The 17,520-nt window shown below is 58.9% G+C and overlaps 2 protein-coding genes across 6 annotated transcripts in view; one reads left to right on the top strand and one right to left on the bottom strand.

Moving 5' to 3' along the window:
• Positions 1 to 9,262, top strand: part of PAK6 (p21 (RAC1) activated kinase 6) — a 38,536-nt gene extending 29,274 nt beyond the window's left edge. For 4 of the 5 annotated variants that reach the window (XM_059704941.1, XM_059704939.1, XM_059704930.1 and 1 more), the window contains 6 exons: positions 4,669 to 5,166; positions 5,290 to 5,423; positions 5,757 to 5,883; positions 5,991 to 6,116; positions 6,574 to 6,708; positions 8,151 to 9,262. In XM_059704941.1, coding sequence (XP_059560924.1) covers positions 4,669 to 5,166; positions 5,290 to 5,423; positions 5,757 to 5,883; positions 5,991 to 6,116; positions 6,574 to 6,708; positions 8,151 to 8,318 — 1,188 coding nt within the window. In that variant the 3' untranslated portion in view covers positions 8,319 to 9,262. The remainder of the gene's footprint in view (positions 1 to 4,668; positions 5,167 to 5,289; positions 5,424 to 5,756; positions 5,884 to 5,990; positions 6,117 to 6,573; positions 6,709 to 8,150) is intronic. The other variant, XM_059704946.1, reaches the window with a different exon arrangement.
• Positions 9,263 to 13,170: 3,908 nt separating this feature from the next.
• On the bottom strand, positions 13,171 to 15,180 carry ANKRD63 (ankyrin repeat domain 63). Its single transcript, XM_059704927.1, has one exon. It carries the CDS (start codon positions 14,740 to 14,742, stop codon positions 13,588 to 13,590), a length of 1,155 nt encoding a protein of 384 aa, XP_059560910.1. The 5' UTR covers positions 14,743 to 15,180; the 3' UTR covers positions 13,171 to 13,587.
• Between the last annotated feature and the right edge of the window lie 2,340 nt (positions 15,181 to 17,520).

Below are 17,520 nucleotides of genomic sequence, written 5' to 3'. Positions count from 1 at the left end.
AGGCTGTGAGCCAGGTCGTTTTCCCGGGGGCTTCAGAGGAGCTATGTACACCCAGCTTACACTCCTGCCCCCTGGGGCGTGGTTGGCAGATACCCCCCAAAAAAGCAGCATTTAAAACATATTATTTTTATTGATTTCAGAGAGGGAGGGAAAGGGAGAGAGCGAGAGCGAGAGAGAGAGAGAGAGAGAGAGAGACATTAATGATGAGAGAAAATCTTGGATTGGCTGCCTCGTGCACGCCCCCTACTGGGAATCGAGCCCGCAACCTGGACATGTGCCCTGGAATCGAACTGTGACCTCCTGGTTCACAGGTCGATGCTCAACCGCTGAGCAGAGCCGGCCAGGGGGAGAAGAAAAGCAGTATTTTTAACCACAAAAGCCCAGACCGTCCCCTGCCCCCAGTGCCCAGCAACCCCCACCCAGGCCCCCGCAGAATAGGGGCTCCAGCGCCGGGCAGGAGGGCATCCTGCCTCCATCCCTCGCCGGGCCCACGGCTCCCCGGCTGGCTCCGCTGAGGTCTGCAGAGGCTCCTGCACTGCTCCCTCTGCACTCAGCTCGCCCCCTCCGGGGACCATGCCCGCCCTCCCGCCCACCTGCGCTTCCGTTAGCGGTGGTGGTTTTGTGTCATTAACATTTCTGGAATGACTTATTCTCAAGTTTGTGTGTCATATGAGAAGCTAGAGGATTGAATCGGCCTGCGTCCGGAGGTAGCGGGAGGACTGCCTTTGGCCTGCGTGACAGTCTAAAATGCACGTATTTTTCTTCTAAGAAAGGAAGCGGTGAAGGGGGCCTCACGGTGACATTTCTGGGCAGGCAGGGAACAATGCGCTTCTTACATGCCCTATGGCATCCTGTCTGTGGTGACATCCTTTCCCATTTTAGTCAGAAGCCTGAGTCAGAGAGGGTGAGACAGCCCCAGGTGTCGGGAGTGAGTCAGGGAAGGAAGGCACAGAGGCCTGGCTCAGGGGCCTTCGCGGTCTTGGCAGCCACTGTGCTCTAGCTCCGTCCTGAGGGGCCGGCAGAAGTGAGCTTAGGCGGCAGCACGCGACTCCTAAGGCAGACCTGAGAGACTCGGGCGGCTCAGGGATGGCGGCTCCCCTCCCTGGAGGAGGACGAGCCTGGGTCCTCCCCGCTCAGTGAGGGTGCCAGCCTGGACCAGCCTGAACGGGGCTGGGGAGTTTGGAGAGTGGCCTGGACCCTGAACCTTTCTAAGTCACCACCAGCCCCAGGCACCCAGGGAAGGCTCTGGGCTTTGCGCACTCCAGCCCTGCACTGGGACGAGGACAGTGGGCTGGTATCCCCTGTGGGGTGGGGGTCTGGGGGGCAAACAGAGGAGCTGTGGCCTGATGCACCCGTTCATGTACGGAACGTGTCTGTGAGCTGAGGGGTCTGGAAGGCTGGGGAATGGAGACATTCCCCAGAAAACCAGGGTGGGAGCAGCACAGGCACACTGCTTGGGAGGTGAGAATGGGAGCAGGATCACGCGCTGGCCTCTTGGGAGTCCTTCGGGAGGGCTTCAGGGATCTGGAGAGAGGGGGTGTCTGGGCACAGACATGCATGTTTCTGGGCTCCTAGCAGCACCCCACAGCCTCTGTCAGCCTGCCCATACCTGCACACCTTACCGAGTACCTACCACAGGCCACTGCTGCTGGGTGTGCAGGCCTGGGCCCTGACCTGTGAGGAGGGTGTGGTTGTCTTGGGCTTGGAGTTGCCACAGCTCCAATCCAGCCGAGTGTTTTCCCTCTCAGCGCGTTGGGCATATGTCTCTAGAGCAAACGACCCTTTCACAGGGGTCGCCTAAGACCATCGGAAAACACATATATAATTACATGTTGATTTTGTGATTAACCACTATGCTTTAATTATGTTCAATTTGTAACAATGAAATTGGGGGTCACCACAACATGAGGAAGTGTATTAAAGGGTCGCGGCATTAGGAAGGCTGAGAACCACTGATCTAGAGAAAACCTCTGAGCCGGGCCCGAGCCGCTCTGAGCCAGGGCTTCTTCGCCCGGCACTGTTGGCATTTGGATCAGACGATCCTTGGGCGAGGGGGTGTCCTGTGTACTGTAGGATCTAGTAGTGTCCCCACTCTCTACCCACTAGACGCTAGCAGCACCCCACGGAGGGGACAGCCACAAATCCTTCCAGATACTGCCAAGTGCCTCTTGCGGGGCAAAGTCACCCCTAGTTGAAAACCACTGCTTTAGACAAATTACCTCAGACGGGAAGCCCCAGGAACCCCCAGACCAAGCCAGCAGCCAGCCCTCTGACCTCAGCATATGCCAGGGGCTGGCTCTGGCACTCACAGCAGCTCCCATGGCAGCACTGGTGCCCGAGAGGTCAGGCTGCCAGTGGCCATGTGGGCCAGGAGTGGCTGCAGGAGGCCTGTGGCCCTGGGGCTCTGGGACTCGGCCCAGGCAGCTTGGCCTGTGGCCACTCACTTTGGCTAAAGAGCAAAAGAAGACCTTGGGGGGGGGGTAGGGGGCCCAAAGAGGTAAGACGGTTATAAGTTTGGGGACGTTGGAAGCGGTTCCACTTAGAGGCAGAAAGGCCAAGTCAAAGGACCTCAATAATCAGCAGACACTGGTTAAGCCCCTACTGTGTACCATGTGCTCCATTATATGCCAATGATACAGGACACCAATAGGACTATCGCATGGGGGTGAGGGGTCGGGCTGACGGGGCTGCAGTCTGGCCTTGCCACCTACGACTTCGTGATTCTGGCAAGTTTACCTCTTTCCTCATCACAAATGTGATGGTAGTGCCCATGGGACCGTAAAACAACCCCCGGGGTTATGAGCGTTGAAGGAGACAATGCCTTGAAGGCCCCTGTCAAAGTGTTAAGCCCTTAGTGTATGGTTTTATTATTTTTGTAATATCGTGACATGGCCTCTGTCTTTGGGGCACTTACAGTACAGCCCCCAGCCCCCAGCTGGAGAGCCTGGTGCGGTCACCATGGCCCAGGGGGGAAACGAGGCATCACTGTACGTCCGCGCAGGACTCTGCCCATGGCTTCCTGCTCAAGGAGAGGTCTCAGTCACACAGGAACTCCAGATTAGTCCAGAAGCCCTAACAACTCATCACTTTCATGTTTGTCTCCTTTCCCTTTCTTGGGGTGGTTTAACAAGTTTCATCTGGTCCCCTCCTGGGGTTACATTAAGCAAAAGCTGCCTCCTTGTGGAGACAGGCAGCAGGGCTGATGAAGGGACGCTTGGGACCCGACCCTGCTGAGGCGAAGGCCAAGCCTGGCCCCACCACCCCATGTTCCTGTCCCAGGCGATGTCAGTGCGGGGCTCTCAACTCTGCAGGGAGGGGCACCCTGACCCTAGACAAGGCCTAGGACCGTGGTGGGGGCGGGGTGCTGAAGAGCTTGAAAAGGCGCTGGCTGAGTCGGGTGGGCCTGAGGGCCAGACTTAGAGCTCCCCAGCCCAAGCAACTCAGCCCAAGCGGGCTGCCTGAGATTTCCTGGAAGTTGATTCAGCTCCAGGAATCAGGACAGGAGCCACTGGGCACCTAGACAACCAGATGTGATGGGATCTGAGAAGTTCCAAGAAGCCTGTCTGCAGCCCCTGAAGGTCCCCTGTAAGCTATACAGGGCCCTCTCCCCGTGCCCTTGTTAAAAGCACAAAATCCTCACCGGGCCGGTGTGGCTCAGTGGTTGAGCTTCGACCTATGAACCAGGAGGTCACAATTCAAGCCCTGGTCGAGCACATGTCTGGGTTGCGGGCTTGATCCCCAGTGTGGGGCATGCAGGAGGCAGCCAATCAGTGATTCTCTCTCATCATTGATGTTTCAATCTCTTTCTCTCCCTTCCTCTCTGAAATCAATACAAATCTTTTTTTTAAAAACAACCTGCAAAATTCTTACTCATGTTGCACATGCCAGCTGCCTGGGGAGAACCCCAAGGAGGGGACCATTTCCTGGCTAGGCTGGCAGGAGAGCTTGGACCCAGAAAGGCAAGGAGCCTCAAAGGTTTCCAGGGGTGGGCACAGCCTGCCACTCAGCGCCACCTTCCCTCCCTGCCCACAGGATAGGCCTACCTTCCCTTCCTTGTGGGGGGTCCTCAGGCAGGAGTTCCATGCTTGGGAGCAAGTGGAGGGGCTCCTCTGGGGAGCCCTGAGAAAACCTCCCCGGGATCCCTGGCCCCAAGGATGGGATTTGGGTTTCTCTGGAACCATATCCCCAGCCTGAGGGTCTGGAAACCCCCCTGTGGAAACATGGCTCTGGGGTCCTCTGTGGGGAGCCATGGGAGCCACTGCCTCTGACCCAGATTCCCCAGGGAGCCCTGCAGCAGAGGGGGGACTGCCTCCCAGTGGCCTCCTGGGGCCTGGCTGTCAATTCCCCAGGAAGAAACACCCAGCACAAGGGCACCCCAGGGACTCTGCCTTTTATATCTTCCCAGGAGCAGGCAAATTGGCTGTAGAGGCTCTCGTTTGGTCTGCTCAGCTGGGAGCCATGGGGGCTGGTTTCCCGAGCACAACTGTGGTTTGGCTTCAGCTCCGTTTGAAAACCTTTGCTTGTGGCACCTCCCCAATTTGGTGTGATGCCCTGCCTAACCCTGCCCATGTCTGGGGGTCCCAGCAGCCACCCCCTGCCTCTGGGAAGTTTGCTCCAAACATTCCCACAGCCAAACCCCTCTCCATGTCTTTATTTTTTTCCCTGCAGCCCAACTCCTCATTCCGGCCACCACAGAAAGACTCCCCCGCAAGCCTGGTGGCCAAGGCCCAGTCCTTGCCCGCAGACCAGCCCATGGGGACCTTCAGCCCTCTGACCACCTCAGATACCAGCAGCCCCCAGAAGTCCCTCCGCACAGCCCCAGCCGCTGGCCCTCCTCCAGGCCGGTCTTCCCCTGCTGGTTCTCCCCGCACCCGGCACGCCCAGATCAGCACCAGCAACCTGTACCTGCCCCAGGACCCCGCAGTAGCCAAGGGTGCCCTGGCCAGTGAGGACACGGGCATCGTGACGCACGAGCAGTTCAAGGCTGCACTCAGGATGGTGGTGGACCAGGGCGACCCCCGGCTGCTGCTGGACAGCTACGTGAAGATTGGCGAGGGCTCCACGGGCATCGTCTGCCTGGCGCGGGAGAAGCACTCGGGCCGCCAGGTGGCCGTCAAGATGATGGACCTCAGGAAGCAGCAGCGCAGGGAGCTGCTCTTTAATGAGGTGGGAGGAGAGGGTGGATGCGGGCGGGCATCTGGGCTGGGCAGTGAACACCGAGCCAGGCCGGACAGGTATAAGCAGGGCGGTGGGTCCTACCCGGCATTCAGGCATCCCCCCTGCCCCCAGGTGGTGATCATGCGGGACTACCAGCACCTCAACGTGGTGGAGATGTACAAGAGCTACCTGGTGGGCGAGGAGCTGTGGGTGCTCATGGAGTTCCTGCAGGGCGGGGCCCTCACGGACATCATCTCCCAAGTCAGGTGGGCAGCTGGAGGGCTGGGTCCCAAGTGCTGGCGGCCCCCCCACTGCCCTGGAAGGGTTTCAGGCAGCCTCGGGCCCCGCAGACTTGGGGGAACTGTCACACCGTCCTGAGCTCACCTGTCTGTCTGGATTCACAGACCGGTGGGCCTCGGGGGAGTGGGAGGGCAGGAGGTGTCCAGCCTAGGCCCGGGCCCATTTCCGCCAGGTCTGGGCTCCCGCACACAAGGCCCAGGGGCTGTGGGGCCTGGTACCAGGGCTCCCAGCCCGTCTGTCCTGCAGCCCAGCCAAAGCTAACATTCTCTCCCGACGGTGGCCCCGCCTTCCCTGCCCAGGCTGAACGAGGAGCAGATCGCCACCGTGTGCGAGGCCGTGCTGCAGGCCCTGGCGTACCTGCACGCCCAGGGCGTCATACACCGGGACATCAAGAGCGACTCCATCCTGCTGACCCTGGATGGCAGGGTAGGGCCCTCCCCGCCCTGGCACACCCGTGCCCCCCACTGCCCTGCTCCTAGCACAGCTCCTCCTCCTGATTCACCACTTCCCTTTCCCTCTTACCCCCACCCCAGGTGAAACTGTCAGACTTCGGATTCTGTGCTCAGATCAGCAAAGACGTCCCTAAGAGGAAGTCCCTGGTGGGAACGCCCTACTGGATGGCCCCTGAAGTGATCTCCAGGTCTCTGTACGCCACCGAGGTAACCCCGCCCTCTACCCCCCAGTCCTCCCGGGAGAGGCTTGGGAACACGCAGCTCTAACACTCTTGGCCCCTCCCATCAAAATAGCCCTGTTTCTCGGGTTCCCACTTAGTCAGTCCCTACCCCACTGCCCACTGTCCCTTCTTGGATGCATCTGCTCTTGCCTGTGACTTTGCTGCCACAAACTGGTCCCAAAAATGCTAGCCCTCAGCTCAAGGGCCAGGGGTATGGCCAGGCTTCCCCATGTGTGATGTCCTTTCTCAGAGAGTGGCTGACCGCTGTGTCCCTAGTCAAGGTCACTCGTGCAGGAAGTAACTGCCCACAGGGCCAGTGGCCGGGAAGGAGGCCAACTCACTAAGGAGAACTGAGACCAGCTGTGGCCTCCCCGGACTGCAGCGTGCTGCGTCCAAGGGGCCAGGCTCTGGCCAGTGGCGTCAGGGACGTTCTCCTCCTGCAGGTGGATATCTGGTCTCTGGGCATCATGGTGATTGAGATGGTGGATGGAGAGCCACCCTACTTCAGCGACTCCCCAGTGCAAGCGATGAAGAGGCTCCGGGACAGCTCCCCGCCCAAGCTGAAAAATTCCCACAAGGTCAGTCCGTGCACAGTGTGGCCCCACAGACCGAACGCTTCCTGAGGCTCAGAGGACCAGAGGCTGGGCTCCAGCCCAGCCTCTCCCTTTCGCAGAAGCCAGAGGGTCTGGGATGCTGGAAGAGGTACCCCTTTCTCCATATGAAACCTGCACCTGGGTGTGGAGCCACATCTATAAGCAAACTCCCATGGTCACTCGGACAAGTTTCTACCTGCAAGGGATTGATAGGAGCCCGAGAGAAGGGAAAGCAATGCTTCCAGGAATCCCTGATGCTCTGGAGAAGAATCTAGAGAAGCTGAGCAGGAACACCTCAACCCCTTCTCTCAGGGGAGCCGTACCATCGCAGTGTCCCCCAGTCCATCGCAGGGAAACGGCTTGTCCTCCATCACTGCACATTCTGACCATATCTGAGCTAGTTTTTCCCTTAAAACCTGTGTGTGTGTGTGTGTGTGTGTGTGTGTGTGTGTAAACCTTTTCAACCTAATCTACCCAAACCAGCAGGCCTTACAAGCCGGCCCTCCCCCGCCCCCTCCACCCCACCCCTGGCCAGGTGAGCACAAAGCTGCAAAAACGGCACCACCACCTAGTGGCCAGAGTGAGAAGTGTCCCAGGGTGTTGAAGCCCTGTCCCCATATGGCAAGATCTGTGGCCCCAACACAATTCGATGGGAGGACAGACGGGAACGCCTCAGAGACAGCTGGTCCTTGGAGACCACTGCTGACCACAAGATTAGCAGATAGGGGAGAGTTCTAGTTAACTAATTCCCCAGAGGAGGTAGCCTTCTGTAACAGACCCAAGACTCAGCCTCTCCCCAAGATATTGGCTCAAAAAGAACCAATACAAGACTTTGACTTAGACTCTAAGTCTTAGAGCAATAAAGAAATCTTTCTTTTCAGCCCCCCCCACCCCTTGTTCTTTTCTATTTTCCAAAAACACTTCTTCGCCGCCGACCTCTTTTTTGTCCTTACTAAAGTCCTACATGGCAGACAGAACAAGGTCATTAGCCCATTTTGCAGATGAGAAAACGGAGGCCTAGAGAAAATTGCAATTTGCCAGAGATTAGAGATAAACCCAGAACTGGATCACTGATACCAATCCCATGCCCCTTTCCATGGAACCTGAAGGCTGAGAGAGCCCAAAGAAACAGGGTGTGGAATGGTCTGTATTTAGAGTCCAACCCGCCCCTCCCCCCCACACCCCAGCACTCCAGGTGCCCTAATCCCATTGCTCAGCAGCACCCCCTGGAGGCGATCTGACCACTTTTCCTGGACTAATGCTGATTTTCTTTACCTACTTGATAATCCCAGAAGCACTCATCCTGGGAGGAAGCAGGAAGTAAGAAAAAAGAATTTAAGACTTTCACATGATGGTGGGATCAGGCATATGGGTCACCCCAAAATGACTGCAAATTGTCGCTTCATCTCACTGCCTTGTCTCCACAGGTTTCCCCAGTGCTGCGAGACTTCCTGGAACGGATGCTGGTGCGGGACCCCCAGGAGAGAGCCACAGCCCAGGAGCTCCTGGACCATCCCTTCCTGCTGCAGACTGGGCTCCCCGAGTGCCTGGTCCCCCTGATCCAGCTCTACCGCAAGCCGACCTCCACCTGCTGAGCCCACCCGAGTGCGCCTGCCGCCTGTGCCCACAGGCAGGGGACACGGGGCAGCCAACTCGCCGCCAGGGCCTGCTTGCCTCATTCTCTCAGTATTCTCTCCAAAGATTGAATGTGAAACTCCCCCCTTCCTGCCCCTCTGCCCACTGGGCCAGGCCGGACCTGCCCCTTAGTCTCTTCCCCTCCCAAGAGAGTCCCCAGTTGCCTTTGGGATGATGGAGACCCCTTTTTCAGAATGACCCTTTGTTATTTGCACAGGGATATTTCTAAGAAACACGGAGACCAGCACTTCTGGCCACGACAGCCAACACAGCAGAAAAGGCTGCTGCGTGTGTTTTTTTTAAGGCAGCATCCCAGGCCACCCACGAGGGCAGCGTGCCTGTCTTTACCAGGCTACTTGCTGTTCTCAGCTCCAGTTCCTAACCCTGATGTTTCGAGAGGGCCATGGGGGAGGTTTTTATTGCCTAAGTCTATCTATCTTCCCTGTGTCTGACTTCCTGAAGGCACAGTCCCACCTGCACCTGCTTCCCGACCCGCCTGCACTGCCAACACACAGCACTGTCATGCACAGCCTGCTCCGAACTGGGAACAGCCTGCCTGTGGGCCAGGGGAGCAGAAGGGACATTTTCTGGGTGAAAGAGAGAGACTGGGGTTGGTGGTAAAGGTGGTGTCACTTTACAGGATGCAAGTGCTCGTGTGTGTGTGTGTGTGTGTGTGTGTGTGTGTGTGTGTGTGTGTGTGAAGGTCACCCCGACAGCCTGGCTCCTTCAGTAAGGCTTCCTCATCCTCCTTCCCACTGAGTTCTGCTCTGAAGAGACCTGCTTCCTTGGCATGGCTTCCCACCCCTTACGTCCTGTGTCTCTGCCTGACCAGAGAAGAGGTTTGCATTGCGGCCGACACATCCGGAGGGCTGGGCGGCTTTCTGAGTTTCTCCCGTACTGTGGAGTCGGGTGAGGAAAGAAGCTTCATGTTGCCTGTTAGCGTCATCTCAATCACCAGGACATCAGGGACCCTTCTTTTCAAAATCCTGGTCTGGGGGAGGTGAGCCAGCTCCCGGGGTTCCATCAGGTCAAGAGGCTGGGCACCCCATTTGTGAAAACCATCTGCCTCTCACTGCCTCCTTGGGCACCTGTCTCTTGTCCTCCTTCCTTCCCCACCTTCAGGGCTACCGTGAGACAGGGAAGCACTCCAGGTGTCTGGGCCCAATCTAGATCACATTTTTAGATTCCTCTGCTCCCTTGTGGCCTGATTTGGGGCAAAAAAAAAAAAAAAAGAAAAGAAAATTACAAGGACTTTTTTAAAGGTCAGTTTTAAAAACAAAAGCATCTTCCCTAGAAACTTTTGTGAATTGTTTGCACTTGTGCCTGTTTTAAATTAAACTGAGTGTTCAAAACCTCGGACTTCCTGTTGTCTCTGGGAGTGGAGCTAAGTTGTCTTTGAATGGACACTCAGAGTGGGTGTCTAGGTGGCCCTCCTCCTCCCCAACAGGAGCTTCCCAGTGGCCACGCAAGTCCACAGAAAACCCAACTCCCTGGTGGTGTGTGGGCAGAGAATGGGGGAAACGGAAGTGAAATGCCCTTGGGCCTGAAAGAGCTGGGAACAGGTTCCTTCCCGGGGAGAAGAGCCCAGCCAGGCCCAGGGCCGAGTGTCCGGCTTGCTGGCCCTACATGGGCTCTGGGGGCAGCCACCAGGGCTGATGACCACTCTGCAGCAGCGTCTCCCTCCCCGGAAAGTCAAAGGCTGCTCTCCTCGAGCTGTCCCTAGGAAGGGCCTGGCACTGCTTCCAATGAGAAAGCTGTCTCTGTTTTGGGGGAGACAGTGAGGAGTTTTGATAGCGCAGTGGCTGGAAATTAAGAAACCCAAGTTCTAGTCCTGGGATTGAGGTGAGTGGATGAAATTACCTTGAAACTTCTAGCTCTGACACTGATTCCAGTACTTAACTTCTTGAGAGTTAAGAGCTGGAAGCATCCTACCACCTAACCCAGAGCTCACTGAAACCTCCTAACCAGGAGCAAGGGGCCATGCAGACCATCTCCTCTCCCCACAGCATTCCCAGCTAGATAGCTGCCCTGCTCCGAGGGCCCTACTGCCACCAGCTCAGCCGGAAACAGCACCTGAGTCTGACCTTCTGGAGGCAGCCACAGAGGGAGGGGCAGGGACGAGGCAAGCGTACCTACGCACCTCTCCAGAGGGGGCCCGCCTCCAGGATGGCTGGTAAGGCAGAGAGAGGCCAGTTCTTGAAACTGAACAATACTGGCTTTATTATTCTTTTGAGCTCTAGTAGTCCTTCCCCCACACAGTGTCACCCCAAAAGCATGTGCACACAACAGTCAGCCTCGCACAGACCAGTTCTGAGTTTGATCTTAGAGGACCAGACTCCAGTGGCACGGGTAACGCTTCACAATGACAAAAGCCACGAGGATTGGAAAAGCAAAATGTTTAGAAAGTCTCTTCTAAAGTGGAGAGAGCTAGAGAGGACCCCAGCCCCAACGCCCTGGGGGCTGACAATGAGTGGAAGTTCAGGAAAGCGAATGTGGTGAAACGTTTAAGTTCTGCACGGAGCTGGGCCTGGTAAGAAATCTGCAAGAACAGCAAGTCAGTCGGACACACAATTCCGTTCAGGCAGGAACAATCGGCTGTTTTTTTCAGAAACATCACTTTCAACCACCCAGCCCTGGGCAAATCCAGGGAGAGCAACCCTCATGGCTGCTCACCCAATAAAGAGGGCGCAAGGTGACATTCAAGCAAAGTCCCATCAGTGACACTTGAAAGATACAGCACCTTCAACACAATGTGCAACCCAGACCTCATGGTGTTTTGAAGCCAAAATGCTTGTATTCTTACGCCATTAGAAATTTCATGAAAATTAAACACAGTTGGAATAAGTGAGCAAGCAAGGATCAGAAAAAAAGGAGTTTGCACTTGGGGTGTCCAATTACCCCCATCCCTCCCCAGACCCTCTCCCTCTAGCTTTTCAGGAGCTTCTGTATTGTTTACCCACCACCCAGACAGCGGAAGGAAGGGAATCCCAGCAGATGTTTGAGAAGAAAGAAGTGAGGAAAGGGCAAAATGCCCCCCAACAAAAAAAACAACAACAACACAACAGTGCATAATCGGTAGGTCCCCAGGTTCAGCGGTTGTAAGGGAGAGTTTGGGGGCTCCAGTTTTTCAGAAGACAGCAGGACCACTCAGGACACAGAACCTTAACTTGGAAGATCTTGGGGTCTTTAATGATGGGTCTGGGTTCCCGCTACTCCAAATGCGAAGTGTTTGTTCGTTGTCCCTCACTGCATTGCTGTGAAATGACTTCAAGTATAAGGATTTAATATACTACAAGAGTTTGAGGATTCCATGGGTAAATGCTCACGGAGGGAGAAGTAGACAGCGGCGATCCCAAATAAAACTTGGAAGTCCAAACTCCGAGCTAGGGCGCAGCGAAGAGAGCGCAGTGCTGCCACCAGGGGGCACCAGAGATCGCGTCCAGTGTAGGGCCCTGGCGGCTTCACGGGCCTGGAAAGGCGGAAGGATTGGGGAGTTATCTGACAGCTACCCCCACATGACCCGCTCCTCACCCCCAGGCCCAATTTCTCAGCACAGGTCATTCTCTCCTTGGGCAGTTCCCTTAGAGTTACTGGTGAGAAACCTTCCGTTCTGCAAAGACGAGCAGATCGACGTCTTGTAAAGACCCCTCTGCTAGTAAAAAAGGGGGTGCACGTTCAACCTTCGGGGTTCACAGAAAGAGCCCCCACGCGCCTCTACCTGACGGGCGGTGCACAGATACAAGTGCTAGCGCTCCCGCAGGGTCCTAGAGCTCGCGATTCGCCAGACCCGCCTAGGCGGTGAGGGAGGGAACAGAACGAGGACCGGGCCGCAGGGAAGGGGCTTTTAGCCTCCTCTCTGCGGTTGCCTCTGACTCACTAATCTGCCCAGCAATGGAGCGGGGCCGGGCCTGCGTCCCACGCGTTGGAGCAGAAGCAGGGGTCCTTGGTCTCGACTTCTAGCATCCATCATCCGCCCTGCCCTCCATTAACAGCCCAGCGAGAGGCAGGAGCCTTTTAACAGCCCCCTCCCGGCTCTCGCCAGAGTCTGATGTAATTTAAACCCGGGCCTGCGGCTCGTGTGGGCTTCCGACTCCCGCGCGCCGCCGTTTAACGTGGCAAACACTTCAAGTCAATTATCCCCCTCGCGGAGCTTCTATTTAAAGAGACATTGTCAGGTTCTTAAGCCGCGGATCAGACCTGCTGCTTTCTGCTTCATATACAAAGGCTCAAAACACCAGCTCTTCGAGGATTGGAACAAATACAATTAAGCCAAACCTTCGCAACCGTTCTACCCGCAGGAGCACCCACGGTGTGGGATGCGGGAGCTGGGAGGCCGTGGGGGCAGGAGAAGTGCTTAAGTCCTTTTCATTTCAGGCCTCTGAGAGTGAGAGGAAATAGGCTGGGCCAGGAGGGGTGAGACCTCAAAGATGGGACTCAAATGTAGCCGAGCCTGCGATGGGCTGGGTGGGCGCTGGCTGGGGCGATGACCATGCATTGTCAACGACGCTGAATTCTGGGTGGGCCTGGGTCAGAGGTGGAAGAACTGCAATTACCCAGAAGCTGGTTCCAGGGACAAAAAGCAGTCAACATCAGGGGCTCTGCCACTTCCAGGATAGGCTTTCATTGTCCTGGGGCAGGAGTGTCTCCCCAGGAAAACTTAACCCCGTGATTCTTTCCTAATCAGCCCTAGTCTCTGAGGCCCACCTAGCTGCTCCCCTTCTCCAACTTAAGAGAATGGGAAACTTAGGTCGTGGGTGGTATGACTGTCGGCACCCCTGGGAGAGCGGAGAGCGGGGGGGGGGGGGGGGGGGGGGGGGGGGCTAGGCCCTTGTACCGGTTCAGTCTTCGGGCCTGGCTGCCCGGGTGTGGGGAAATCTGACAATGGGAAGGAGACCAGGCAGGAGCCACAGACTCAGGACTGAGCCTTAGGGTGGTGGTGGGGGGGGGGGGGGGCGTCCATCTTCCTGGGAGGCTGTAGCCCATGGAACCAGCCTTTCCGGAGAAGAAAGGCAGGCTGTAGGGAAGGTGGGACTAGGCAGGGAATACCAAAAATACCAACAAGCACAAAAAAGAAATAATAGGGGTCCCTTTCAGAGAGAAGGCCACTCATCTCCGCAGTGGGGTCAGATGGGAGGGGAACTGCCAGGAAAGAGAGGACCTGGAAGGAAGAGAAATCCCAGTGGAGCAGAGGCAGGCAGGTGCAGGGAACTCGCTGGTCCTCTATGCTGTTTACCGCTGATCATGCAACACCACGGCCTCCTCCGTGCCCGCCTGCCAAGGCTGGGGCCCAGGCGTCGGGTGCGGCACAGCGTTGGCCTCTAACTCCGGGCCGCTCTCGGGCCCCGGTGCCGCCCCGACCAGGCTGGGGATGTCGGGAGCCGTGGAGCGTCGGCGCAAACCCAAGCGGCCGGAGCCCGGGCCGCCCTCGGGATGCGGACTGAGGCCGATGGGAGCTTGCGCCAAGGTCAGAGGCGGCGCTCCCTCCAGCACCTCATGCGAACGCCACCGCCCGGTCCCCGACGACTGGGGAGAGTGTGGTCGGGCCATCAGGGCTCCCGCCCGCAGGCGAGCCGCCTCCTCCTCCGTCACAGCTCCCAGAGCCAGACTCATGCTCCGGCCCAGCTCGGGCCGCTCGCTCCCCTGCGCCCGGTGCCGGCCCGAGCTCTTGGCCCCAGAGCCAGCCTCGCCGCCATGGCCGTGGCCGCCGGCCGCTCGCGCAAAGCGCGCCAAGAGAGGCCGTGGCAGGCGGCGGGGGCTCGGTCGTCGGCGCTCCGGGCTTGGCGCGGGAGCCGGGCGAGCAGGGGGACTGTCGGAGTTGGAGCCCCGAGCCGCGGCGGCGGCGGCGGCGCGGCCCCAGGGGCCGGTGAGGGCCTGCACGCAGGTTCCGTGGCCGCGGGCGGCGGCCAGTTGCAGCGCGGTCAGGCCCGCGCGGTTGGTGCGGTCGAGGCGCAGGCCGAGGCGGCGGAAGGAGCGCACTAGGAACTCGAGCACCGCCCCGTGGCCGCAGGCCGCCGCCCACATCACCGGGCTGTTGCCCGCCGAGTCGGCCGCCTCGGGGTCGCCGCTGAACTGCACCAGCAGCTGCACGGCGTCCAGGTGGCCGCGCTCGCACGCCAGGCTGAGCGCCGTGCGGCCGCGCTCGTCCCGCAGGTTCACGGCCGCGCCCTGCTCCAGCAGCAGCCGCACGAAGCGCGAGCGCAGCGCGGGATCCGGCAACCCCACGGCCACCATGAGCGGCGTGCGGCCCTGCTCCGCGCGGCAGTCAATGATGCTTCTGTCCAGCGCGTCCAGCACGAAGCGGGCCAGGTGCACTTTGCCCGCCTGCATGGCCTCCAGGAAGGTGCGCGTGCCCGCTCGGGGGCACAGGTCCTTGGGCTTGAGCATGGCACCGGCCGCCGCGCCCAGGCGGCCCGGCAGCTCCGCACGGGGGCGCCCCTGTTCCCGCGCCCCACCGGCCTCCGGCCTCCGCGGTGCTCTGGCGTGGCGCCCTCTCCGCGGGGGCGGCTGCGGCCGAGGTTCCTGGCTTCCCACTCTTGTGCCCCCGCTGCTCCCGCTGCCCTGCCGCAACTGCGCCGCACGCTGCTCCTCCCTTGGGCTTCCCGCCCGCCTGGAGGTGTAGGTTGCTCGCTCCTCCACGCTCGGCGCCTGGCCCGCCACGCGATGATTGGAGCCGAAACTCTGCCCCCTCCTGACTCTCCCGCTGTTTTCCTCGTGTCCGGGGCCTCAGTCCCCCGTGGCCTGCAGCCGCGCCACTCACCCGCGCCCGGGGCAGCCCCCGCTCCCCTGCTGAGACGGTGGCGCCCGCCTTCCGCGCCTGCCTCTAGCCCCGGCGGGGCGCGCCTCTCCTCTAGCTGCTAGCGCCGCTCCTCCGCCTCCTCCCCTCTCGCGGGGGCCGGGCCACGCCGGGGCGCTTGCTCCTTTCGTGGGGGGCTCAGCAGCGCGGGAGCCGCCGCCCACCTGGATACCTGGCTTTGTAGCCCGGCGGGGGGGGGGGGGCGGGGAGGTCTCTCTGGAAATGGCTGCCCTAGAAGCGGGCTGAACCATCAAGGCAGAAAAGGACGGGGCGGGGGAGACCGCCCCTGACCCGCACGCCTCCGTGGGCCTCGCGGTGGGGGAGCGGCTCCTCCTCCACGCTCCCCTGGGGCTACGGCGGCGGCTGCGGGGGCTGCTCGCTGTGGGCCACAGGCACCAATCCAAAAGTCAGTCATTTCTCCCCGCCCTCTGCCCAGCGGAGTCGCTGCCCTGGGCCCCTTAGGAACTGGTGGGACCTCGGGGCCGTCGGGGAAGACCGCGGGCTGCCCCCAGCCGTCCGCCGGGTGGAAGGAAACGGCGCCCCATGGGAGCAGAACCGGACCCTGAGCGAGCCAGGGTGGCTGCGAAAGGCGGGCTGGGAGTAACTCGGAGGAGGGAGTAGCTGCGCTGTGCGCGGGATGGGGGGCGCTCAGTCTGGCTGGGAACTGCCACTCGAAGTGTCGCAAACCACGCACTCACAATTGTTCCTCCCGCACAGGCTCGCTCGGAGTGGGGGTGGGAGGAGAGGGTGCCCGCCAATCTCCGACGTCTCCAACCCCTACAACGTGCCCGCCTGCCAGCTCTCGGCGGCTGAGAAGCAGGCGGAGCGGGCGCCTTCGGATCCCGGAGTGCTGCAGCCACGGTAGCAACTCCCGGGCGCCGCCTCCTCGCCGCTTCAGGACAGGCGCCTTCCGGGAAAGAGCAATGATCAAGGGACACACGCAAGGCTCCCCCAGTTCCCAACCCCCTCTTCAGCATCACACTACCCCTAGACCACAAGGCTCTGACCTTGTCCGCTACCTGACCCCTTTGAATAGAGAGAAGAGAGCTCAAGTCAATAGGAGGGTCTCTGTGGCAATGGCTGCCCTGGAAACCATCGCTTCCAGTCTCCCTCTGGGGGGCTGCCCTGGTGGTGGCCTTGGCGAGCGGGGCGGGCAGGCCTCCGGTGAGGGGAGTCAGGGCGCTCAGAGCTGAAGGGATGTGGGAGGGTGTGTAGGGTTGGAATGGATTTTTGTAGAGGAAGAAGTGAATCAGGGACCAACTACAGAATTTACTGAGATTTTTTTAGTGAGCCAGGCTTCCAGCTGTTTCCAGCTGTGGGAAATACAGAAATAAGTTCAGTTCTGGATAGAAAAGACCTCCCCTCTCAAGGGGGAAGACAGGACCAAGACATAAAAAGTGGAGATTATCACCTGAGGGCGGAACACATCTGTTAAAGACAAAGGAGACGGTCCTTAGAGGAAAAGGTGGAGTTGTTGGGAAGGGAGGCTCTGAAATCTTCTAAGGATAGAGCTTCCAAGGTGGTCTTCAAGGAAGTGTGGGATGGGGTCTGGCTGCTAAGAATCAAGGAAGAAGACATTCCAGACGGGCTTACTGAAGCAAGGGAATGGAGGGAGGAGGGACCGTGTTGGAGGCTGTTTGGAAGGGTCCCTCCCTGTGAAAGACAGGAAATTAAGGGAAGAATAACAGTGTCCTTAGCCTGGTCAGAGCAGTGACGAAAAGCTTTGCAGCAGGAGTTGCCTGGGGAAAGGTATGGGGCAGGCAGAGGGTTTGCCTCTAGGAAGAAGACGGTGGTTGGGTGGCAAAGTGGGCACATGGCCCCGCACCCTGAACTTCTTGCTTCTCTCTAGCTCCCAGGCCCCAGGGAAGCCCACTTGCCATGGGGGCCAGCCATGGAGCAGGTGTTCCCAGATCACTGTCCTGAGGGAACATGTGATGTATGCCCGCATACACTGTGAAGCCCCTCTTTTTCCTTTGCATTTTTCATCCCTCAGGGCTCTGCCAGCTTCCTCTCATGGTGTCACCGAAAGGGTACAGTGTTCAACATCAGAATTAAGTCCCAGCCTGAAGGCATTGACTAGCAGAGTGGCTCCAGGCCTGCATATCCCCACCTTCAAAATGAAGTGGATAATACCACCCTGCCTGCTTCAAGCAAGATCTTGCGAGAGTGTCAGTAAGAGAGCTGCACAATTACTCAGCAAGCAGAAAGCTCAGTGCCTCCCTCAGACCCGGGGCCCCTCCTGGCTGTCGCCCAGGGCGCGTACAGACTCTCCAGCCCCCATAAGGATGGGGAATGCTCTCTCTCTTTACTCAGACAGCAGAAGAAACGCTTTTCTTCCCTTTGTGACTCAACTTCCCCTTTCTCCCCCT

Source organism: Myotis daubentonii, chromosome 1 (assembly GCF_963259705.1).
Source record: "Myotis daubentonii chromosome 1, mMyoDau2.1, whole genome shotgun sequence".
In the NCBI taxonomy this organism is placed as follows: domain Eukaryota; kingdom Metazoa; phylum Chordata; class Mammalia; order Chiroptera; family Vespertilionidae; genus Myotis; species Myotis daubentonii.
This window is presented reverse-complemented; position numbering and strand designations above follow the sequence as displayed.